At 47.6% G+C, this 25,474-nt stretch overlaps 1 protein-coding gene across 1 annotated transcript; it reads left to right on the forward strand.

The window, feature by feature from the left end:
• The first annotated feature begins 4,448 nt into the window (after positions 1-4,448).
• LOC148542338 (ficolin-2-like) lies at positions 4,449-23,906 on the forward strand. Its single transcript, XM_088469507.1, has 5 exons — positions 4,449-4,518; positions 13,866-13,993; positions 15,320-15,449; positions 19,649-19,783; positions 23,656-23,906. The coding sequence occupies exons 1-5, from the start codon at positions 4,449-4,451 to the stop codon at positions 23,904-23,906; spliced, it is 714 nt and encodes a 237-aa protein (XP_088325633.1).
• Positions 23,907-25,474: the final 1,568 nt, after the last annotated feature.

Consider the following 25,474-nt stretch of genomic DNA (forward strand, 5'->3'; position numbering starts at 1 on the left):
ATATAGGGGACAAAAAGAAAAACAACACAATGTATAGTAAATTTCACGACAGCAAGATTGTTCAAAGTTCTTCTAAGGGGTTGGGTATGGGATGCATTCCCCAACAGGGTTACGATACAGACAAATGTCGGTCGGTATCCTCTCCCTCTCTATTTCCGGTGCCTAAACCTATGCTCCCCGCACTCTTAGTGTATAACCCTCCCCTTAGTGCCTAACCGTAACCCTCCCACGTTAGTGCCTCACCCTCCCCCTAGAGCCTAACTCCTAACCCTCCCACTAGAGCCTAACTCCTAACCCTCCCCCTAATGCCTAACTCCTAACCCTCCCCCTAGAGCCTAACTCCTAACCCTCCCCCTAGTGCCTAACTTCTAACCTTCCCCCTAGGGCCTAACTCCTAACCCTCCCCCTAGAGCCTAACTCCTAACCCTCCCCCTAGTGCCTAACTCCTAATCCTCCCCCCTAATCCCGCTACTTACCTGCGGAATGCCAGTGTCGGGATGTTGACTGTATCCCTTTTAAGGTATTTTCCCAAAAGGTGTACAAGACCTAAGAGATATTTTTTGGAGTGTGATGAAACCATCAACAAAAGGAGCAAATAAAAATATACAGCAGAGGTGGCGTACCAAAAGTCACAGAAAATAAGTGAGTGTTTTTCTCATAAGGGTATCCTTTAAACTTCTGGTGTGTACATATATTGTTGATAGATGTGGGTAAATTGCAAACAATGTAGCATAGCCCACTCCCCTGGGCAATGGGGAAGCGGCTGGTGTGTCAAGGTGTCTTTGGGATGCTAGGATGATATTCCCAAGCGTACCAGTACGCACGATAAGCATGGTTTCAACTTTCTCATCATCAAGGCAGCTGTGGGAAGTCAGGAGCTGACATTTTAGTAACAATGTTTCAATAAACAGATATAACAACACACTGATGTAACAAATCAGCAAACAGCGGAGACTGCGCACACACAAAGAAATACAGGCAAGTGCTGCGTGGTTCTCATATACAGACAGTAGGGATATGATCCCTTCCCCCATAACTTCTTCATGTATTATCTGTGACATTTGCCATTTACAACTGATAAGAAAAGGTATTTGCATCTCATTGGAGGTACATTGTATCCAATGGTCATATTCTTAATTACTGGTGACAAGCTTGCTCTGATATCACAAATAGTGCATATTATAATGGAGTAATGCATTAGTAATATCCAGTTTTATCAAATTCTAAAAACTGGAAAGCATTTAATTATCTATCTACCTATCTCATATCTTTCTATCTATCTACCTATCTCATATCTTTCTATCTATCTATCTATCTCATATCTATCTATCTCTCTCATATCTATCTATCTATCTCTCTCATATATATCTATCTCTCTCCTATATATCTATCTATCTCATATCTATCTATCTCAAATATATCTATCTTTCTCATATCTATCTATCTCTCTAATATCTATCTATCTCTCTCATATCTATCTATCTATATATCTATCTATCTATCTAAACAATGCTGCACAATGCAGTCATTGGGCTAGATTTAATTAAGCGAGAAGTAAATAGCGCCGGGTATGAGCTACCGGAGCTATTCTATTCTGCGCGATGTTCGGTCGGGGAATGCTCGTTCTCGCGCCTTAAAGAGCGTGTTTAGTCGCGCAAATGGGCATTCTCCAACTAAACTCCCCGGCGCGATGCTGTTTCCGCCGCGTTAAGGGCAGAAGACAGCATCGTGCCTGGACTTTTGTCGGATTTCTGCTCGCAGCTCGCAGAGGGATGCGAGAAGAAATCCTTAGTTGGGCTTAGCAGCGCGATGAATTGAATAGCTCCGGGAGCTCATTCCCGGCGCTATTCACTTCGCGCGTAATTGAATCAAACCCATAGTACCCTGGAAAGCACTCCTAGGGGTAAATTTACTAAAGTGAGAGTTTTTGGAGATGTTGCCCATAGTAGCCAATCAGATTCTAGCTATTATCTTCTGGAAAGTGCTAGTTAAATGTTAAGTTGAATCTGATTGGTTGCTAAATTTACCCCCTCGAGCCCAGTCCTCTCTAACAACCTTCCTCACTACAGGCTGTCTCCATTAAACTTCTATGGGATGAGCTGTGTTTCATGTGTGCAAACCAGTTAATCTTAAACTAAAAGTAAATAAAGACACAGACGTAGATTTGGCACAGAAACTGATGGCTATTTATTGAAGCAATAATTATTTATTTCATTATTAATTTAAGGATGTATGGTGGCAAAGAAAGGACGGCCAGAAATCAGCCAATCTGCGATGCCCACGCACAACCAACAACAGGCATAGCAGGCGTATACCGCCCAGAGTACGCGAACATAACTATAAAAAGCCCTATAAGCAACAAAAGGTATCACTCACCATCTACCTTGACCCATTTGGGTGATGACACCGCCCCCTGTTAGGTTGGCACAGTCAACTACCAGTCAACGAAGGGAGCGCATCTCAACTAAACAATTGCACTTGGACTGGTGACCTGCCGTTCTTTCCCACCACAGCAAAGTTCTGACCTTAGAACCGCCGCACCCCACCCGCCAAACCACCACCATACAACAAACTACCCCAACAACACAACCACCCTAAACATCCTCAACAAACAATGACCTTCCTCCGTTAAATGGACCCCATCCGCCTGGTAGAAATAACTGAAACAAAATTGAATCCCTGTGCGAGGAACCACACGGCCCTCATTCGCCACCACAAATTTTGCCACTGCTGAATTTTTTTTTTTTTTCGGGTCTCATCTCTAGCAGGAAAATCCCTAACCCCACGCCACACCTGGCAATGCACAATGAAAGACCACGAGTCTGCACGATGGCCATGCCGACAGCACTCGTGACAAATGGCCATCGTGCAGACTCGTGGTCTGCACGCCAAGGATGATAGTGAGCCTCAACTCCAAAGTGGACCTCTGCCCCAAGTCATTGCTCCCTAAATGAACCACCAAAACTTGTGGCATTCCGAAACGTCTCGCACACTCCAACAGCCTAGGACAAAAATAATGCCACCTCATACCACCGATATCCATCCAATGGGCCCTAGCAGAATCCACAAAAACCGGAGCTCGATCAGAAGCCATAAGCCTAGAAGCCCAGAAAATGTACGAGTGGCCCATAATCCAAATGTTACAAAAATCAAAGAGCAACCCTAAAAGGATGGAAGGCAATACAGAAAAAACATTTGTAAATCTAAAAAAACAATGTAATACTGTAGGTTAAATTGAGTGAGGATCTGCCAAAAAGAAAACTTGTGCCATTGGGTCACCAACTTACTAATTAAAGTGGCTGAGACAAACAAAAATGGGTGGGTGGTAATTGGGGAAAAACAGGTGAACTTGACAAGAGGTAAAATAAAAACCTGCTGAGGGAAAAATTAGAACCTAATTAATTAATTGAAAATAGCCGAATTAGTCCGTCAGTTCAGGCAAAAATTTTAAATCCCTCAAGACTCCCATTGCCAGCAATGGCGAGTAGCTGATCCCCTAGTAGGATGGACAAGGGTAACAGACAAGACCAAACAATACACAAAATTAACAATGTACCATAAACAAAACAATTTCAGACATACACATAATTTTTGGTTTGTTAAAACCGAAACCATGAACAAAGTCAATGACAAGACCTAATGCAACGTTTGTAGCTGCCCAATTTCCATCATCCCAAGGCCTTAATTTCTGACACCGTGAAACCCGCTGTTGCCGCTGAAGTAGCTGCGCCGATCCTAAAGGAGCGCGTTCCAAGATCCCGAGCCGAGAGGCCGATACTCGACACAGATTGCTTCAAAAATCAGCCTGACTGGTACTTCATAAGTGGAGTCCTGTCCATACGCATGAGCCACGAACCAGGAACATCCGGCCGCAACAACGCATAACGCGTAGAAACTGTAACAGGGCAGATCCGTTTGTCCCTAGATGGACCCAACGAAATCCACCTACCCCTACCAGTTTGGTCGGTCTTTGACCTCCGTATTCTACAGAGGACCGACCTCTCACCCACAAGGATATCTGAGCGTTGCATGGTGGCATCAACCCGTTTGGAAGATGCCACCAGCTCTGAAACCCGCATAGCACCAGGAAATGCCACCGAAGATGCAACTTGAATCACCACCGACTCGTACGAAGGAAAACGCCACCCCTTCAACTGCCCCGAACACCGATGGCAGCAGCAGATGTGTTAAGCTAAGTACCTTTATCACAGTCATCTTACTACCTTGGCTGCTGCCAGCTGGCATCTACTTGTATTTGCCCATACAGTGAAAGATTGGTAAGAAACATCCTTGGAGCCAAGTTATTTCCACTGAGCGTGTCCGAAGCCGAAGAATAATTATTTGTAGAAGAGTTTATCAGCCTTTAAATAGCAAATACGTTACAGAGACCTGAATAAGACAGCAGAGTTTCAGGACGAGATTGAAGGAGCAGGATCCCTGTATCCGCCATGTTGTCCTCATCGCTTATGGTCTTCTTCCTGTCCATCGCTCTCTGTAACGCCAAGGACACCTGCCCAGGTGAGTCCTAGATGCCGCTTTCCACCTGTGTCACCTATGGAGATATTTTGCCTGAAATGCTGATAAGTCAATCAAGTTAATTGGAGAGGAAGAAGAAAAGACATCTGTATTTGGGTGCACAGAAATATGTAAACTTTATTTATTTCATTAAAATCAGTAAATGATCACACTCTGCAGCAGGGTATAGTTAAAATATAGTACAAAGAATAAGGGGGAGATTTATCAAAGCTTGAATAGAGATAAAGTGGAGAGGGATAAAGTACCAACCAATCAGCTCCTGTCATTGTACATGCTGTGTATGAAAAATGACAGTTAGGAGCTAATTGGTTGGTACTTTATCTCTGTCCAAGCTTTGATAAATCTCCCCTTTTAAGTGCCAGATAAAGAAATTTGAGTTAAAAATTTATTAAACTTGTATTATCAGCTGGGTGTCTCTATGTTGTCTTCTTTTATTATGTTTTATGTTGGTGATCTGTATATTATTGGTAGTATCTCCCTTGTTTAAGTAGAAGTCACTCTGATTACCTAGGATCTAATAGTTTCCTTGCTACAATGGGTAAGAGTACAACAGTACAGTAATTAATTTATTAACATGGATACTCAAACATATCAGGTAATCAACGGAGAGTAAGTTTCATCATAGTCAACACCAGATTCTTGCGTATAGCCTTTTGCAAGAAGATGAGCTTTGTAATGAGCGATAGTCCTGTAATTTAAATTTTTTTTCCAGAAAATCCACTTATTTTTTATGGTCTCGCGGTGATTTGGTCTCTCAACTAAAGTCCATGTGTTGTTATTGAGCAATATCATATCTTTATCTATTGCTGATTTCCATTCACACCTGTTGTTGCTTCACTTAGCCTCCTGAATACTTTGGGGTTCACAGAATGTGATATTTGCAAACTTCTTTTTTGGTGTACTTACATCTCTTTAATCTTGCAGAAGTTCTTTTCTGTAGCTGAATGTCCATGCTGGTAGTCTATTTTTCAAGCATGTCTCCAGCTGTTGGCACATTTAATGACACACAGTTGCTCTGAAATTCCAATTCCTGCTTTGTTTTAAGTGATGCTGTTTCTTGGAATATAACATCTCATGATTTTTAAGGGCTTTCTGTTCTCGGTATCCCAAAGTCTGTATCCTTTGCTCTCTTGTCAGTATTCAAGTATAATGCACTTTACGGATTTGGGATCCAGCTTACGTCTTTTTTCCTTGGGATGTGTACATGCAGAGTACACCCAGACTCGGAGGCATGGTCTGGAAGAAAACCAAGTATTACACATCTCAATTAGGTTTTTGTATTTCAGGGTAACTGCGGGAGCATGATTCTTTAGATTCATTGCTGTAGATACTGCTTCCACCCAAAGGCCGGCATCCTTCAGAATTGATTTGAGCTTTCTCCATACGATTTGTACACTAACATAATTCTGCTCTGGCATGTAGCAGTGGTCAGTTGATGTTCCATGCCATGCTTCTTTAGGAATGTTTCAACATCTTTGTTTATATATTCTCCATTGACAGATCTCAAGACTTTCAACCTGTGACCAGTTTGAGTTTCTACCAATCACTTGTAGTCTGCAATTCTGTTCATTACTTCATTATTTTCTTTAATGATATAAATGTGTGCCATTCTGGTGAAATCATTGATGAATGTTATAAAGTATCTGTATCTACTTATGGATTTGGCTTTCATTGGACCACACATGTCTGTATACACCAGTTCTAGCGGTGCCTTAGCTCTGGTCACTGAATTTGGGAAGGGGCAATGGCTTTGCTTGCCTGTTATACAGTTTTCACAAAATGGCCTTCCAATATCAGCCACAGATATACCAGTCTATCCTGACTAGAAGTTTCTGGACGTTGTCATATCCAAGATGACCTAACCTTCTGTGCCATAGTTTGCGAGTCAGAAGCCATCATTGCATAACACTCCTCTGTGTCACAGTCATACAGTTGTCAGCATTATTAATATTATCCATCATTTATATGGCACCACAAGGGTTCCGCAGCACCTTACAAAGCACAAGAACAAATGCACAAACAATAAAACAGCGACTTACAGTGCAAAACAATGCAGGACAAGGATATTATAAACATTGCTGCAATAGAGATTATAGCACTCAAAAAAGCAGCAAAGCGTCAGCAACCAAATGTTAGGTGCCCTTGTGGTGAGTTTGGAGTAGACGATCGTAGGAGTGAGGGAAGGAGAAGCACATGAGGGAAGAGGGCCCTGCTCGTGAGAGGTTACATTCTAAAGGGGAGGGGCAGACAAGGGTGACACAGATAGGGTAGACAGTGGGGATGTAGCATGGAACAGTGGGTTCAGGTGACAGCTAGAAGGCTTTGATGAAGTAGTGGGTTTTGAGAGCCCGTTTGAAGATTTGTAGAGAGGTGGAGAGCCTGATAGGGAGGGGTAGAGAGTTCCAGAGGTGGGGAGCAGTAGGGGCAAAATCTTGGAGGCAGGAGTGGGAGGAAGTAATCAGTTGGCATGAGAGGCGGCATGCATTTGTTGATCAAAGTGGGCAAGCAGGAGTGTGAAGTGAGATGAGATGCGAGATGTAAATGGGAGAGGATTGGGTCAGGGCTTTGTAAGTGAGTGTAAGAACCTTGAATTCGGTTCTGAAGGGGATGGGGAGCTAGTGGAGGGCTTGTAGGAGAGGGGAGGCAGATGTAGAGAGTTTGGAGAGGAAGATGATTCGAGCAGCAGCACTGAGGACAGACTGGAGAGGAGAGAGGTGGGAGTCAGGGAGGTGAGATAGGAGGAGGTTACAATAGTCCAATCTGGAGATGACTAGTGAGTGGATGAGGGTATTAGTTGCCTTCAGGATGAGAAAGGGTCTAATCCTGAAAATATTTTTGAGATGGAAGCGGCAGGACTGTGATAGGTGTCAAGGATAACTCCAAAACAGCGCACTTGGGGTCTAGAGAAGATGGTTGTGCCGTTAATAGATAATTAAATTGTTGGCATCGGGTACATGTTTCTCTTACACTCCCTCTCTTGTTCTACACAACGCACTTTCTTTCTGCGAACTGGACTATAATTCCTTTCAACACTTATGACTCTGAGGATTGGGCCTGATTCAGAGATATCTGCAAATCTCATTGTTTGTGTACATCTCCGATGGCAGGAGGGGACTGTGCATGTGCATGCACAGGACTGATTCTGCGCAAGCAGAACAGGTCCTGCGAGATCGCTTGCAGAACCCCCTAAGCAGAAACCTGATTCACAGGCTGTGGCTATTTGGAGACGGGAAAGGGTCAGTGCTGGGCAGCATTCCTGAAATTGTGAACGTGTTGTCCCCATTTTCTGGGAGTTCCAAGGTCAGTGCCTTTGTCTACTGATGCAGATTCACCGGCCTTGGTAGCGCAGATGAGGTGGCCAATCTGAGTAGCCTTAGGCTTTGTCAGACGGCCAATCTGGCGAACATTTTACCTGATGGTGGCTATGTTGATCCGATCCCGCGTCTTTGGACACAGGCAATGCATCTGAGATGCTGGCTGGAGGCATCTTTTTTTTTGAGACGCCTCCTGCAGCATTAGCATATATGCGCACAGCAGCTGCACCCATAAGTACATAGCGAAAATCTCTGAATCAGGCCCTTTGTTCACATTCTTGGTACATATAGTGCATCATGGATCACTGAGACATTCTCAGGAGGGTTGTGACTGTTTCAACTTTTGTAGCTGTAAGTACTTTATCTGCTATTCCTCTGAACCTTGATAGGTTCAAATGTGTTCAGTGTAGTGAACCACTCATGGTTGCAGCTGAAATGTTTAGTAGCACCTGAGTCAATATTCCAGCAATCTCTTCTGTGACTCTGTGACACTTAAAACTGTTTCACTCTTGTTGGTACACTGTGTAGCAGTCACATTCTGTGGCTTGCACTCATATACATTATGGCCTATTTTATGACATTCATAACACTTGGTACTTGAATTTTCTGGGCTTTGTATCTTTAGTGTGTAATGCAGTATTCTCAGCACTTAATTCAACCTTCACAATTTCTTGGACCTGTAAAAGTTTTGCCCTAACGATCCCTGTAGATAGCTTGGCTGTATTAGCTTCTAGGGCTACCACTAGGAAATCGGATGCAGACGTTAAGTTCTATAGTATCGACATGGCGTTCTCCTCGTCATCGACTTGGACTCCTTCTGACATTGATCGCTGAGATGTGGACATCATCCTATTGATGTAGTCACTCATACTTTTGCATTTACTTAACTATAGTGTTATAGACTTTAGATAAATTTTTCTCGAGACCCTTGTCTTCATATGCTGTCATCCATATGTCACGTGCTGACACTTTCTCATGTATGATAAATGTTTTTTTCAACACCTAAGCCTATTGTTCCCATGGCTTCATCTACTCAATCTGGGTTTGGACTGTCTTCTGAATTAACCGTAACCTTCCTCAACCTCTCCAGTTTCAGTTGAATTTCCATTGCGAAATTCTATGTGACTTAGGGCCTGATTCAGACCCGCACGCGAGCGCACAGCGGTCACAAGCGGGTCGATGATCCCCCACTGATGGTCCCCCCCCAAGCCCGGCCAGCGACGGGCGCTCTGTCGCTAGAGGTCTCGCACCAAAACAGGGCGGCTGTCGATTGTGATTGACAGCTCCCCTCATTTTGGAGGCAGACAGGGGGGGGGGTGGCTGGCCAAATGGAGGCATTCCCGAAAGAACACCTGTCGTTTGGGGGCGGCCTCAGTAGTGAGCTTCTGGCTCTATTAGAGCCGGAAGCTCACTGGGGCTTGCGATGGACGAGACCCTACCACAAGGGTCTTGTCGCAAGCCCGATGGTCGCGACCATCACCTGGCCACTTGCAAAAGCTGTAGGTGGTTACTCACAGCTTAGCGAGCGGCCAGGAGGCCGGTTCTCAAAAAAAAAATGCCGCCCTGATTTATAGCGAGCACTCTGAAAGAGCGTCCAGCTCTGAATCAGGCCCTTAGTTCTCTGAGCCTTTAAATTTAATTAAGCTCATCATTGATGCAGCTACTGTAAGCATGTTTGGATTGTAACACACTCTGCGGCGTCACTGGTTAGCGTTTCTGTAACGCAGCGTTCTATGGCGTCTGAAGTGTCTGGGTGCCTGAGCCGATAACCTGTTAATATGTGTATACTAGATGTTATTAGTAGACACTAGTGGATAATGGTTGGTGGACATGCCAGGAGGATAGACTTAACCAGCAATCACTGTTTATTGCTATTCGCAGTGATGGTGCCATGCATGTAGAGAATAACGTCTGCCATCTTGGTGCAGGAGAATGCTTCATCTAATGGAGCATTATGGAGGCTACCTTTACAGTGTGATAGTTACAGTAAATGTTTGCCATTATTTACATTTATTGTTATTTCAGTATCCAGTACAATTTTCAGGATGTGTTTTGTCGATATTGACTATTTAAATTTTTAAATGTAATGCCCATGACTTTTTGTGAAAATTTTGTCTCATTTATCTTTTTGTGCCAGTTACCGTTGTGCATTTTGTTTTCTTGTCTACAGGGCGACAGGAAGCCGCAGCCTTTCCTGAATTTTACGGTGAGGATCCCTCAAACATCTATTTCTGTGACAATAAATTAATTCTATAATTAGTCTTAATAAAAAAGAAATGTATAATTACTATTTAAGTTGTACTTTTTATGTATGGAATTGTTGCAAAAGATTAATATGGCAAAACAATCTGACTTGATCTGTATTAAAATATGGACCTGTTGGTGGCTTCAGTGTAAGCAATGACAGACTATTGTTAACAAGAACAAATAATTCCAAACATCTTTACTCATAGCACAGACAGACAATGTCACCCACTCCCAGCATAGAGTGTCACCTGCTCACAGCACAGAGCGACAATGTCACCTCAGGCTCCTCCAAGCATAGACAGTGTCATCCGCTCCCAGCATAGACAGTATCACCTCAGGCTCCTCCCAGCATAGACAGTGTCACCCGCTCCCAGCATAGACAGTGTCACCCGCTCCCAGCATAGACAGTGTCACCTCAGGCTCCTCCCAGCATAGACAGTGTCATCTGCTCCCAGCATAGACAGTGTCACCTCAGGCTCCTCCCAGCATAGACAGTGTCATCTGCTCCCAGCATAGAAAGTGTTACCTCAGGCTCCTCCCAGCATAGACAGTGTCACCCGCTCCCAGCATAGACAGTGTCATCCGCTCCCAGGATAGACAGTGTCACTCGCTTCCAGGATAGACAATGTCACCCACTCCCACACACAGTGTCACTCGCTCCCAGAATAGAGTGTCACCAGCTCCCAGCATAGACAGTGTCACCCACTCCCAGCATGGACAGTGTCACCTGCTCACAATAAAGTCAGACAGTGTCACTCGCTCCCAGCATAGACAGTGTCACCCGCTCCTAGCACAATGTCACCCGCTCTGAGCATAGACAATGTCACCCTCCCCTGCATACACAGTGTCACCCGCTCCCAGAATAGAGTGTCACCCGCTCCCAGCATAGACAGTGTCACCCACTCCCAGCATGGACAGTGTCACCTGCTCACAATAAAGTCAGACGGTGTCACTCGCTCCCAGCATAGACAATGTCACCCGCTCTGAGCATAGACAATGTCACCCTCCCCCACATACACAGTGTCACCCGCTCCCAGAATAGAGTGTCACCCGCTCCCAGCATAGACAGTGTCACCCACTCCCAGCATGGACAGTGTCACCTGCTCACAATAAAGTCAGACAGTGTCACTCGCTCCCAGCATAGACAGTGTCACCCGCTCCTAGCACAATGTCACCCGCTCTGAGCATAGACAATGTCACCCTCCCCTGCATACACAGTGTCACCTGCTCTCAGAACAGACAATATACCCACTCCCAGCATAGACAGTGTCACCTGCTCACAATATAGACAGTGTCACCCGCTCGCAGCATAGACAGTGTCAACTGCTCACAATATAGACAGACAGTGTCACCTGCTCACAATATAGACAGACAGTGTCATCTCAGGCTCCTCCCAGCATAGACAGTGTCATCCGCTCCCAGCACAGACAGTGTCACCCGCTCACAGCACAGAGAGACAATGTCACCTCGGGGTCCTCCCAGCATAGACAGTGTCATCTCAGGCTCCTCCCAGCATAGACAGTGTCATCCGCTCCCAGCATAGACAGTGTCACCTCCGGCTCCTCCGAGCATAGACAGTGTCATCCGCTCCCAGCATAGAAAGTGTTACTTCAGGCTCCTCCCAGGATAGACAGTGTCATCCACTCCCAGGATAGACAGTGTCACCCGCTCCCAGGATAGACAGTGTCACCCACTCCCACACACAGACAGTGTCACCCACTCCCAGAATAGAGTGTCACCCGCTCCCAGCATAGACAGTGTCACCCACTCCCAGCATGGACAGTGTCACCTGCTCACAATAAAGTCAGACAGTGTCACTCGCTCCCAGCATAGACAGTGTCACCCGCTCCTAGCACAATGTCACCCGCTCTGAGCATAGACAATGTCACCCTCCCCCGCATACACAGTGTCACCTGCTCTCAGCACAGACAATATACCCACTCCCAGCATAGACAGTGTCACCTGCTCACAATATAGACAGTGTCACCCACTCGCAGCATAGACAGTGTCACCTGCTCACAATATAGACAGACAGTGTCACCCGCTCACAGCATAGACAGCAGACAGTGTCACCCATTCACAGCATAGACAGCAGACAGCGTCACCCGCTCGCAGCATAGTCAAACAGTGTCATCTGCTCCCAGCATAGACAGTGTCACCCGCTCCAAGCATAGACAGTGTCACCCGCTCCAAGCATGGACAGTGTCACATGCTCCCAGCATAGATAGTGTCACCCGCTTCCAGCATAGACATTGCCACCCACTCCCAGCATAGAAAGTGTCACCTGCTCCCACACATAGACAGTGTCACCTGCTCTAAGAATAGAGTGTCACTCGCTCCCAGCATAGACAGTGTCACCCGCTCCTAGCACAATGTCACCCGCTCTGAGCATAAACAATGTCACCTGCCCCCTGCATACAGTGTCACCGACTCCCAGCATAGACAGTGTCACCTGCTCACAATATAGACAGTCACCCGCTCACAGCATAGACAGCAGACAGTGTCACCCGCTCCAAGCATAGGCAGTGTCACCCGCTCCAAGCATGGACAGTGTCACATGCTCCCAGCATAGATAGTGTCACCCGCTTCCAGCATAGACATTGCCACCCGCTCCCAGCATAGAAAGTGTCACCTGCTCCCACACATAGACAGTGTCACCTGCTCCAAGAATAGAGTGTCACCCGCTCCTAGCACAATGTCACCTGCTCTGAGCATAGACAATGTCACCTGCCCCCTGCATACAGTGTCACCGACTCCCAGCAGACAGTGTCACCTGCTCACAATATAGACAGTCACCCGCTCGCAGCATAGACAGCAGACAGTGTCACCCACTCCCAGCATAGACAGACTATTGTTAAGAATTGTCATCTGCTCAGACAGTGTCATCTGCTCCCAGCATAGACAGTGTCACCCGCTCACAGCATAGTTACAAGGTAGTCTACATCATTCTCTTCATATGGGAATGGTCATAATGTTTTGGCTTATGGGTGTAAGTCTTTACCTGGGTATTATGGGTAAATGTACCTGTGTGGTTTGACTACTGAGTTTCCTCTGTTGTCCTGTATGTCAGCAATTACATGTACACATATTGCCTCCTCATAACCTGATCTGGACCATTACCTATTTTTGATTTCTCCTTTGGGAGATGATTTGTATTAGTTTAATTTGAAAGATTTACTAAACACACATACGTACCTCTTACTTCAAATACTAATTTCTGGCTCCCATATTGTAACTTTCTGCTTCCTATTGGGCTAAAAAATGCAAAATCATGCACTTGGGTCTCAAGAACCCAAAAGCTAAATATAGTATTGAGGGTTCTCTAATGGAAACTACGGAGGCGGAATGGGATCTAGGAGCCACTATTTCCGGTGACATAAAGGCAGGTAAGCAATGTAACAAAGCAATGAGGAAGACAGGTCAGGTGCTTGGTTCATAGGGAGAGGAATCAGTAGCAGGAAGAAAGAAGTGATAATACCACTGTATAGGTCATTGGTACGTCCTCATCTAGAATACTGTGTTCAGAAAATTTGAGGAAAAATTACTTCACACAAAGGGTAGTACTGGTAGATAAGTGGAATAGCCTCTCATCAGAGGTGGTAGAGGCGAAGATAGTAGAACAATTTAAAAATGCATGGGATAGGCATAAGGATATCCTTACAAAGAACTGTGGGTCACATAGGGTTATCAAAAGGTAATAAAAAGGGGCAGACTAGATGGGTCAAGTGGTTCTTATCTGCCGTCAAATTCTATGTTTCTCTCTCTCAGCTGCCAGGAACTGTAAGGAGCTGCGGGATCTTGGAGTGACCCTCAGTGGCTGGTACATCATATACCCGAATGGCAGCGGCCCCCTGAGGGTCTTGTGTGACATGCACACTGATGGCGGAGGCTGGATTGTAAGTTTATCTGCAGAAACCTCTACATTTCCTACAACTATGCAGGTCACACATGTACAAGGTCTTCAAAAGAAAAAAAAAAACATTGCCCAACATCACAACCCTGATTACTACATGATACACTTATCATATTTAATATAGTGATGCAGATGTTGGACTCACGGAAATGTACAGTGTCCCCAATAAACGTCCCTCTCACCAACTAATATAATCCATAAGGTACTTGGGACTGGGCCAGGACTCAGGAGGTTCTAGAAGTATTGTACAGACTCCACTGATGGTGCAATGTCTGGGACTGGTCTGGGACTTAGGAGGTTCAGGACATACTGTACAGACTCCACTGATGGTACAATGTCTGGGACTCAGAAGGTTCAGGAGGTACTGTACAGACTCCACTGATGGTGTAATGCTGAGTATGAGGACCACATGCAATCACGTCATTTGGCATGACTAGTGCAGTCATACCTGGCTTATTGTAGAAGTGTATCCAGTGGATATTAAGGTCCTCATTAAGGTGCCTACACACTTGGCGATGTGCTCACGATCCGACATTGTGTCCGATTTTCCCTTGAACTCTCCTCAGCAGCTCCCCGGCAGTCGTGGGCACGATTTGGTGTTAAAAACTGTCCAATGTGACAAACAATCTATCGTGCCTCCTAACTATTCCAGTGCATCCTGACTATCAGATCTGCCCTACAGCACGGCAGATCTGAATATGCGATGTACGACTTACGGGGACGCACGTGGGCATCAATTTGCCTAGTGATGCCAGAACAGCTGAGGTATATTATATATAGATGCCAATATATTACCCATAGAGCAGCCTAGGTTAATTCCTACCAGCAAGCGCATGTATAGTATATTTTTTTATGATTTGCAAAGAGGGGGCCAGGCCACACCTCCACATGTTGGCCACACCCATTCCCAGTACCAGGGCCCACCGGCGCTGTCAGCAACCCTCTGTACTGTCAATCAACTCTGTGATCAAATCAAACTTAACAGTGTCCGACAGTAAGTGACTTCTTCTATATTCTGTACTTGGCTTTATAAAAACTGTCACAATCTAGGTTTAGGATCAGAGCTTGATGACTGGAACATACAGGAAGTGAGGATTAGGAATATTCATGGGTAGCTGTCACCGATTAGTTCAGGAGCAAACGCAGCAGTTTTGTAGTAAAGACGTAGAACCTAACGAGCCAGTTTTAGGTCCCCAGTGTCGCTCAGTGACAAGAGCTGGAATTGCAGAGTCCCTGGACCTGCGTCCTGTGAAAACTGTACATTGTGCAGCAATCAGCCTCATTCTTCCTATCTTTTTCTCTAATACAGGTATTTCAGAAGCGATGTGATGGTTCCGTTGATTTCTTGCGCGACTGGAAGTCCTACAAGACGGGGTTTGGCAGCCAGATGAATGAGTTCTGGCTGGGAAATGACAATCTGCACATGATAACATCAACAGGTAATGAAATCTAGGACCTCACTTGATCTTGTCTCTACCTGAACCTCAGGGCCGGCTCCAGGGGTGTTCGACCAATGTGGTCGAACAGAATCTCCATCCTGTAGAGGGCGCAGTCCTCCCAACTGTCCTGATTTCAGCGGGACAGTCCCGTTTTTCAGGCGGTATCGCTGTTCCACCCGCTGGCCGAATTGTCCCGCAGGCGGCCGGGAGGTTGGGGACACACATGCGCGCAGCGTCCATTCAGTGCAAGGGAGACAGCTGGGGGCTGATTACAGAGTGCTGGGCTCGCCCCCAGCATGACATAAAACGTGAGGCGTGCCATACGGACACCCCCCCAATTGATGGCATATTGGGGCGTGCTCTATGGAAATTAGATCACGCCCCATTTTCGGCTGCAGTGGGGATAGGGGTGCCAACCAATACTGCCACAGGGCGCTGCTGCTCCTGGCCCTGCTGAACATACACTTGCCAACCTTTTTTGGGGTTAGCCAGCAGGAAAGTGGTGGAGAGGGGGGGTTGCTGCGATCGCACTGTGGTTGCCCCATCCCCGCTACAGAAAAGCTATGATTTCCAGCATTGTAAAGCAGGGGAGGGTCCACGATAATGATGTGATTCAGAGTGAATGCACCATCAAACCGCCCAGGCCATCCACTTCTGAGGGGCAGAGAAGGGGCTGGAGGAGGCTGGCCAACTCTCCTGGAGTCTTGGAGCGACACGTGACATACATGATAGGGACTGAAGGTCGTCAGGGTCTGAATGTCGACACACTAAAGGTCGACTAGTAACAAGGTTGACATGTACTGAAGGTCGACATGGTCATTAGGTCGACACTCATATGGTCGGCATGCAAATGGTCGACACATGGTTTGTTTGTTTTTTTAAGCCATAATCTTTACCCTAATCCTAACCCTTCTCTTGGTGCCTAACCCTAACTGTAACTGTTGGGGTAAGTGCCTAACTCTAACCGTCGGAGAAAGTACCTAACCCTAACCGTCGGAGTAAGTACCTAACCGTAACCGTCGGGGTAAATGTGTAACCGTCGGGGTAAGTGCCTAACTGTATAACCGTCGGGGTAAGTGCCTAACCCTAACCATCGGAGTAAGTGCAGTGGCGTAACTAGGGGGGGTCGGGCAGGGTGCGTGCCCTGGGACCGGCGGCGTGGGCGGGGCGCTGCCGGCCACGGTCTGGCCCGCCCTAGTTAGCCACCAGTGTAGCGCCGACCGCAATGAGTGCGGTCAGCGCTACACATTTACACAGGACCGGCGCTAGGCTTCCACTGCTGCAGCACCCACTGCAAGAGCCGGACTTCCGTCCGGCTCCTGCAGTGGGCAATGGGACAGACGTCATGACGTCTGTCCCATTATGCTGAGCGCGCCAGCCCGGGAGGACTGTCAGGCGGCGGCAGCAGCGTCGCGGACTGGAGGAGCAGCAGCGTGGATTCAGGTATGTTTTTATATATATTTTTAAAAACCTTTCAGCACTACTGGGGGCACAACGGGGGTGGCTACCACTGGGGGGACCTCTATTTATGTGGGGGCACAACGGGGGGGGGGGGGCTAGTACTGGGGGCACAACGGGGGGGTGGCTAGTACTGGGGGCACCATTATTAAGACCTCTACTGGGGGGGGCTATTACTGGGGGCACCATTATTAGGACCTCTACTGGGAGGGGGCTATTACTGGGGGCACCATTATTAGGAGGACCTCTACTGGGGGGGGCTATTACTGGGGGCACCATTATTGGGAGGACCTCTACTGGGGGGGGCTATTACAGGGGGCACTTAATCGGGAGGGGGAACCTCAACTGATGACCACTACTTGGGGGGGGAACTACTACTGGGGGCATTATAAAGGGGCCCTACTACTAGGGGCACTGCACTGGGGGGACCACAACTGGGGGCAATAACAGGAAGGACCACTACAGGGACCACTGGATAGGGGGGGGTCACTACTGGGAGCCTGCATCAGGGGGACCACTACTGAGGGCACTGCATGGGAGGGGGGGAGACTACTGCTGGGGGCACTATATAAGGGGCTTACTACTAGGGGGGGGACTACTACTGGGGGCACTATATAAAGGGCACTGCATAAGGGGATACCACTACTGGGTGCACTGCATTGTAGGGCCTGCTACTGGGGGCACTGCATAAGGGGGAACACTACATAGGGCACTGCATTTGGGGGGACCACTACTGGGGGCACTGAGTAAGGGGAACTAATTGGGGGCTGTATAAGGGGGACCACTACTGGGGATACTGTATAAGGGGCAGTACTATGGGCATGCATAAGAGGGACCACAACTGCATACTGGGGGTACTGTATAAGGGGTACTACTGGGGTTAAGGTGCATATGGATAGGAATGTTCAGCGTGAAAATAAAGAGGTGTGTCATGTTGACACACCCCATTTTTAAGTGACCACGCCCAATTTTTTCCGCGCACATATCGGGATGTTGGGGGGGGGGGGCTCCCTTTTCAAATTTGCCCTGGGCTCCAAATACCCTAGTTACGCCACTGAGTAAGTGCCTAACCGTAATCGTCGGAGTAAGTGTCTAACCCTAACAAAAAAAAGTGTTGACCATTTGCATGTCGACGATATGAGCGTTGACCTAAAGACCATGTCGATCTTGAGTACATGTTGACCTTGTTACTAGTCGACCTTTAGTGTGTCGACCGTCAGTCCCTGTCGACCTTTTGCCTGTTGACCTTCAGTCCCTGTCGACCTGTTGCCTGTAGACCTTCAGTACCTGTTGACCTTGTTACTAGTCGACCTTTAGTGTGTCGACCGTCAGACCCTGTCGACCTTCAGTCCCTGTCTATCTATTGCCTGTCTATCTTCCATTGTCTACCTAAACATTGTCTAGCTAGACCTAATGATCCACACCCCTTTGTCTCGTCCCACCTCTCCCTAGTAGGCACATGCGTTCGGGCTCGAGTCTACTTATGGGGAGTCTCCTGCTTGGATTTATTCCTAAAAAACATTTTAGACTTTCCAAACTTGTAATCCTTATCCTCCCCGTATGTGATCCTCCTTCTATTCATATCACATGTTCCTTTCCAGGCTGGGCAGGATGGGGGATGTATCAAAGGAAGTGTGAGTCTCTTATTAGGGGTAAAAAGGTGGTCATCATTTTGGCTCCTTCTATTATCTATCACATCATCTTGACCTTACCATTAATATTCTCTGTCTTTTTTTATATAAATTTAATTAAATTTTCCTCTAATTCCTTGTATTCATGTAAATCTCTGAATTTAAACATTTGACAGCACTAAATAAATAATCTATAGTGACCTATTGGCACTCCTATCACATCCCTCTCTGTATTCTGACTGGGGGAGAGACCAGCGGATCTTGAGGGAAGCAGTGACCTGTGCACTTGTGTAGTTGTGTCAGTGAGGAGTAGGACCCGGCGACCTGATACTGGGACAGGGACTTATGGAATGAGCAGGGTCCTCCAGCAGCACAGTATAGCGATGTAGCCTCTCGCCGCACTGATGTGGGAACATTGGGCCTGATTCAGAGCCGCTCGTTCGTTCCGAGCGATGTTCGTCCAACTGCGCATGCGTACGGTACGTAATGCGCATGCGTGAACCATTCATTGCGGTCTGAAATCGAGCGCTCGCAAAATAGCGAGTGCCTGCTAATTTGAGTGACAGAATGAGGCGTTTGTGGGTGGTAACAGGGGAAGGTGCTTGAAAACGGGGAGTGGAGATCCGAACGCAGGCGTGCGAAAACGGGCGTTTTAAGGGTGTGCATAATTAAGACAGCAGCGTCATCGACCACGTGACTTGGTTGTTTCTTAGCCTGAACTGAACGCAATATTGTGGTAGGAAAATCCAACCACAAGCACTGCGAGCAGTTCAGACGCCTTTCGATGTACTCGATTAATCAAATAAATAGCGGAGATGACGTATGATGCGAGCGGCCAGGGGGCTTATTTTTCAAAATAGCGAGCGCATGTTTCGTTCGCTCATTCAGACATAGAGGCGTCAACAGACCGCAAAGAGCGAGCACTCTATTTAAATAGCCGACCCTTTTTCAGAACGACCATTCGCATATTGCGTTCGGCTCTGAATCAGGCCCATTCTGTGGTCAGATGGATCTCTAGGAATGAGGCTCAGGTGCCCAAACTTGTTTGTTTCTGTCTGTTAGATGTGGTCAGAAAACATTTGGAAAGTAATTCTCCTCCTCTCATTGCAGGTAATTGGGATCTACGTATTGACCTACAAGACTTTGAGTATAAAAGATATTTTGGTGAATACAATTATTTTAAAATTCTGGGAGAATCTGAGAAATACAAACTGGTATATGGAGGCTTTGTGAATGGTAACGCAGGTAAGGAACAAACAGTGGTGTGTAAGTGTGTAAGTAGTGTCACTAGTGTATAAATGAGACAGCAGTGTGTAAGTGTGTCAGTAGTGTATAAATGTGACAGCGGTGTGTAAGTGTGTTAGTAGTGTCACTAGTGTATAAATGAGACAGCAGTGTGTAATGAAACAGCAGTGTGTAAATGAGACAGCAGTGTGTAATGAGACAGCGGTGTGTAATGAGACAGCGGTGTGTAATGAGACAGCGGTGTGTAAATGAGACAGCAGTGTGTAATGAGACAGCGGTGTGTAATAGTGACAGTAGTATGTAAATAAGACTGGTGTAGCACCGTACAGTCATCATCACACAATGCAGGAGTGCAGCACCGTACAGTCAGCGGCACACAATGCAGGAGCGCAGCACCGTACAGTCAGCATTACACAATGCAGGAGCGCAGCACCGTATAGTCAGCAGCACACAATGCAGGAGCGCAGCACCGTATAGTCAGCAGCACACAATGCAGGAGCGCAGCACCGTAGAGTCAGCAGCACACAATGCAGGAGCGCAGCACCGTAGAGTCAGCAGCACACAATGCAGGCGCGCAGCACCGTACAGTCAGCAGCACACAATGCAGGCGCGCAGCACCGTACAGTCAGCAGCACACTATGCAGGAGCGCAGCACCATACAGTCAGCAGCACACAATGCAGGAGCGCAGTACCGTACAGTCAGCAGCACACAATGCAGGAGCGCAGCACCGTACAGTCAGCATTACACAATGCAGGAGTGCAGCACCGTACAGTCAGCAGCACACAATGCAGGAGCGCAGCACCGTACAGTCAGCAGCACACAATGCAGGAGCGCAGCACCGTACAGTCAGCATCACACAATGCAGGAGCGCAGCACCGTACAGTCAGCATCACACAATGCAGGAGCACAGCACCGTACAGTCAGCATTACACAATGCAGGAGCGCAGCACCGTACAGTCAGCAGCACACAATGCAGGAGCGCAGCACCGTACAGTCAGCAGCACACAATGCAGGAGAGCAGCACCGTATAGTCAGCAGCACACAATGCAGGCGCGCAGCACCGTATAGTCAGCAGCACACAATGCAGGAGCGCAGCACCGTATAGTCAGCATTACACAATGCAGGAGCGCAGCACCGTACAGTCAGCAGCACACAATGCAGGAGCGCAGCACCGTACAGTCAGCAGCACACAATGCAGGAGCGCAGCACCGTACAGTCAGCAGCACACAATGCAGGAGCGCAGCACCGTACAGTCAGCAGCACACAATGCAGGAGCGCAGCACCGTACAGTCAGCAGCACACAATGCAGGAGCGCAGCACCGTACAGTCAGCATCACACAATGCAGGAGCGCAGCACCGTACAGTCAGCAGCACACAATGCAGGAGCGCAGCACCGTACAGTCAGCAGCACACAATGCAGGAGCGCAGCACCGTACAGTCAGCAGCACACAATGCAGGAGCGCAGCACCGTACAGTCAGCAGCACACAATGCAGGAGCGCAGCACCGTACAGTCAGCAGCACACAATGCAGGAGCGCAGAACCGTACAGTCAGCAGCACACAATGCAGGAGCGCAGCACCGTACAGTCAGCAGCACACAATGCAGGAGCGCAGCACCGTACAGTCAGCAGCACACAATGCAGGAGCGCAGCACCGTATAGTCAGCATCACACAATGCAGGAGCGCAGCACCGTATAGTCATCAGCACACAATGCAGGAGCGCAGCACCGTACAGTCAGCAGCACACAATGCAGGAGCGCAGCACCGTACAGTCAGCAGCACACAATGCAGGAGCGCAGCACCGTACAGTCAGCAGCACACAATGCAGGAGCGTAGCACCGTACAGTCAGCAGCACACAATGCAGGAGCGTAGCACCGTACAGTCAGCAGCACACAATGCAGGAGCGCAGCACCGTACAGTCAGCAGCACACAATGCAGGAGCGCAGCACCGTATAGTCAGCAGCACACAATGCAGGAGCACAGCACCGTACAGTCAGCAGCACACAATGCAGGAGCGCAGCACCGTATAGTCAGCATTACACAATGCAGGAGCGCAGTACCGTATAGTCAGCAGCACACAATGCAGGAGCGCAGCACCGTATAGTCAGCATTACACAATGCAGGAGCACAGCACCGTATAGTCAGCATTACACAATGCAGGAGCGCAGCACCGTACAGTCAGCAGCACACAATGCAGGAGCGCAGCACCGTACAGTCAGCAGCACACAATGCAGGAGCGCAGCACCGTACAGTCAGCAGCCCACAAGGCAGGAGCGCAGCACAGTATAGTCAGCAGCACACAATGCAGGAGCGCAGCACCGTATAGTCAGCATTACACAATGCAGGAGCGCAGCACCGTACAGTCAGCATTACACAATGCAGGAGCGCAGCACCGTACAGTCATCATCACACAATGCAGGAGCGCAGCAGTTACATCGTACAAATAGGATATGTAGAGACAAAGGGGTAAATTTACTAATGCAAACCTGGGAGAGAAATCTTGAAACTCTCTGTAAAACACGCAGGGGCAAATGCAGGATTTTTATCGGGGATACACACACACACACACACACACAAACACACACACACTTACTTACTTGCAGACCTGGCAGGCTAGAACCATGTCATTAGGCCCCCCCCCCCTAGCGTGAAACTGCCACGATTCAAGAGTCAATCGGGAGGTGGCGGAGCCAAATGACGCAATTCTAATGGAATTGCGTCATATTGGCTCCGCCTCCTTCTGATTGACCCGCGAATCGCAACATTTTGCCATCAAGGGATGGGGCTTAAGAGGATGATGCCTGCTCTAGAGTCTGTCAGGGGGGGGTTTCTGGGTACTCAGAAACCCCCCCTGCATGCGTTACTGACACGGGAGAAAACACAAATAGAAATAAATACACCATCGGCCAAACTCGCAAGTACATTTCATGGAAAAAATACAATTTGGGAATTTACCAAGAATCGTGATTCTAATCACGGGTATAATTGTTGCAAACTCCGTCCTAAATAGAAGTTTGAAACAGACTACCCCCTGAGCTGCGACCGTCGCAGAAACATACACAGATCAGTGTGATATGAGTGTGTTTCTGCCTGTATTTACTGTCTAAAGGGTTAATGTTAAAAAAAAAAAAAAAGACGTAGGGTTCCCCCCCCAAAAAGCATAACCAGCCCCGGGCTCCTGAGAAAGTCCTGGTTCTAAAAATATTGGGGGGGGGGGGGCGAAACGAGTAGGGTTCCCCCGTATTTTAGGGACCAGCATTGGGCTCCTGAGCCAGTCCTGATTTTTTTGAAATAGGAGGAAAAATGCCTGGGGTTCCCCCTATTTTTAAAACCTGCAGCGGGCTCAAATCTAGCCGGAGTGTAATACCACAGCCAGGGGACCCTTTCACCAGGTCACCCCAACCAAAGCATTACCACCCCAAGCTGGGAATCTCAGGGGAGGTGGGGACCCCAACAATAAAGGGGTCCCCCCCTCTCCTGAGCACCCCAGGCTTACGTTGAAGCCCAGGGCTCTTCCCTGTACCCCTGGCTAGTGGCTGCAGGGATAATAGTGCCAAAAATAGAGTAATACTATTGTTTTTTTTACAGTAGAACTACAACTGCCAGCGTGTCTGCTTGGCACTTGTGGAACTGCAAGTGCCAGCAGGCGGTCAGCAGCAGTACCCCCACTGTGTAAAAAAATTGTTAAAAAAAGAAAGTACACACACACGTAGAATTTACAAGTTTATTACTCACCTAACACACTCACACAGACCATACTCGGGCATTCCCGATCTAACACGATTCTTAGTAAATTTACCCCAAAGACTGGTGCAATTTGTAGCAGCAATTTTGCACGTTCATAAATAACCCTTAGTGTGTTTTCGTTTAGGAGATTCTATGGTCTTGCATAATGGGAACAGGTTCACCACGATAGACCAGGACAACGATTTATATAGCGAGAATTGCGCCCAGGTGTACAAGGGGGCCTGGTGGTACGCTGCTTGTCACTGGTCAAACCTGAACGGACAGTACCTTCCTGGGACGCACAGCTCCTTTGCTGATGGCATCACCTGGTATACTGGCAAGGGGCTTAATTACTCCTACAAACAATCTGAAATGAAGATTAGACCCATGCCATGAAATGGGAGATGCTCCTTACAACTCGCAGAGAATGACACTGATTGTATCTGACACATAACTGCTGTGATTGGCTGTTACTGTGTTGCCGCATGCTATAATGCGAATAAATCATATAGTGATATACGCATCTATATAAAAGTTCTTTCACTTACGGTAACATCCTGGTATCCATCTGGTGAGGTCACTGACACCTGTGTGCCGCGTGCCGACATCAAAGTTGTAACTATGCATCTTAGGGCCCTGGATGAGAGAGGACACAGCCCCCCTCCTCATATCTCCTGGCCTGGGACTAAAATATATTTACCACCAATTTGCAAACATTGTACATGATCTATATGAGAGTCTGCCTTACCGTCCTTCTCTATATGGGATGACAAAAGAGTTAGCAGTATATCCACTGCGCTGAGACAGACCAAATAGTGTTCTTACTGTATATGTGCTACCAAGGTGAACTGGGGGAGCATAGGATAAATACTTAGGGGTAAATTTACTAAAGTGAGTGTTTTTAGAAGTGAGTTTTCGAAGAGATGTTGCCCATAGCATCCAACCAGATTCTACTTAACATTTAACTAGCACCTTCTAGAAGATAATAGCTAGAATCTGATTGGTTGCTACGGGCAACATCACTTTTAAAACTCACTTCTAAAAACTCTCACGTTAGTAAATGTACCCCTTATAATCTGTGGTAATGCTCAGACTGTCACTAACACTAGGACAATATGACACGCCATGGGAGGTTATTGAAGGGAAGTTGTTTATAAATGACATGTGGAGCATACTGATGGCACATAAGGGGCACTTGGAGGGTCTGAGAGGCACATAAGGGACATGTGAAGGGGACAGAAAGACACAAAAGGGGCATGTGGAGGGGACTGGTGGCACAAAAAGAGCATGTGGAGGGGACTGATGGCTCATAAGGGGCATGTGGAAGGAAATGATGGCACACAAGGGGCACGTGGAAGGAAATTATGGCACACAAGGGGCACGTGAAGGGGTCTAATGGCAAATAAAGGGCACGTGGAGGGTCTGAGAGGCACATGAGGGGTATGTGTGGGGGGGGCTGATGGCACATAAGAGGCATGTGGAGGGGTCTAATGGCAAATAAAGGGCACGTGGAGGGTCTGAGAGCCACATGAGGGGTATGTGTGGGGCTGATGGCACACAAAGGGTATATGGAGGTATCTGATGCCATAAAAGTGGCGCATGGAGAGGTCTGAGAGGCATTTAAGGACATGTGGATAGTTGAATTCTGTATAGACCATTTTCACATACACATAACATTATCATACTTCCCAACTGTCCCGCATTCAGCGGGACAGTCCCGTTTTATTGGGACTGTCCCACTGTCCCACACGCGGGCCACAGTGTCCCGCAGTGGGGAGGGAAGTTGGGGGAAGCATACACCGCTGCTCTGCATAGCATGCGCACAGCATCTATTCACAGTACGGGGGGAGCCCAAGGGCAGCCCAGCATCTCGTAGATGCTGGGTACGCCCCTTAGTGATGCAAACGGGGGGCTTCCGCTAGGCCACACCCCTTCTCGTATAGGCCACATCCCCTTTTCGGCCC

Source organism: Taudactylus pleione, unplaced genomic scaffold, assembly GCF_031769625.1.
Source record: "Taudactylus pleione unplaced genomic scaffold, aTauple2 ptg000013l, whole genome shotgun sequence".
In the NCBI taxonomy this organism is placed as follows: Eukaryota; Metazoa; Chordata; class Amphibia; order Anura; family Myobatrachidae; genus Taudactylus; species Taudactylus pleione.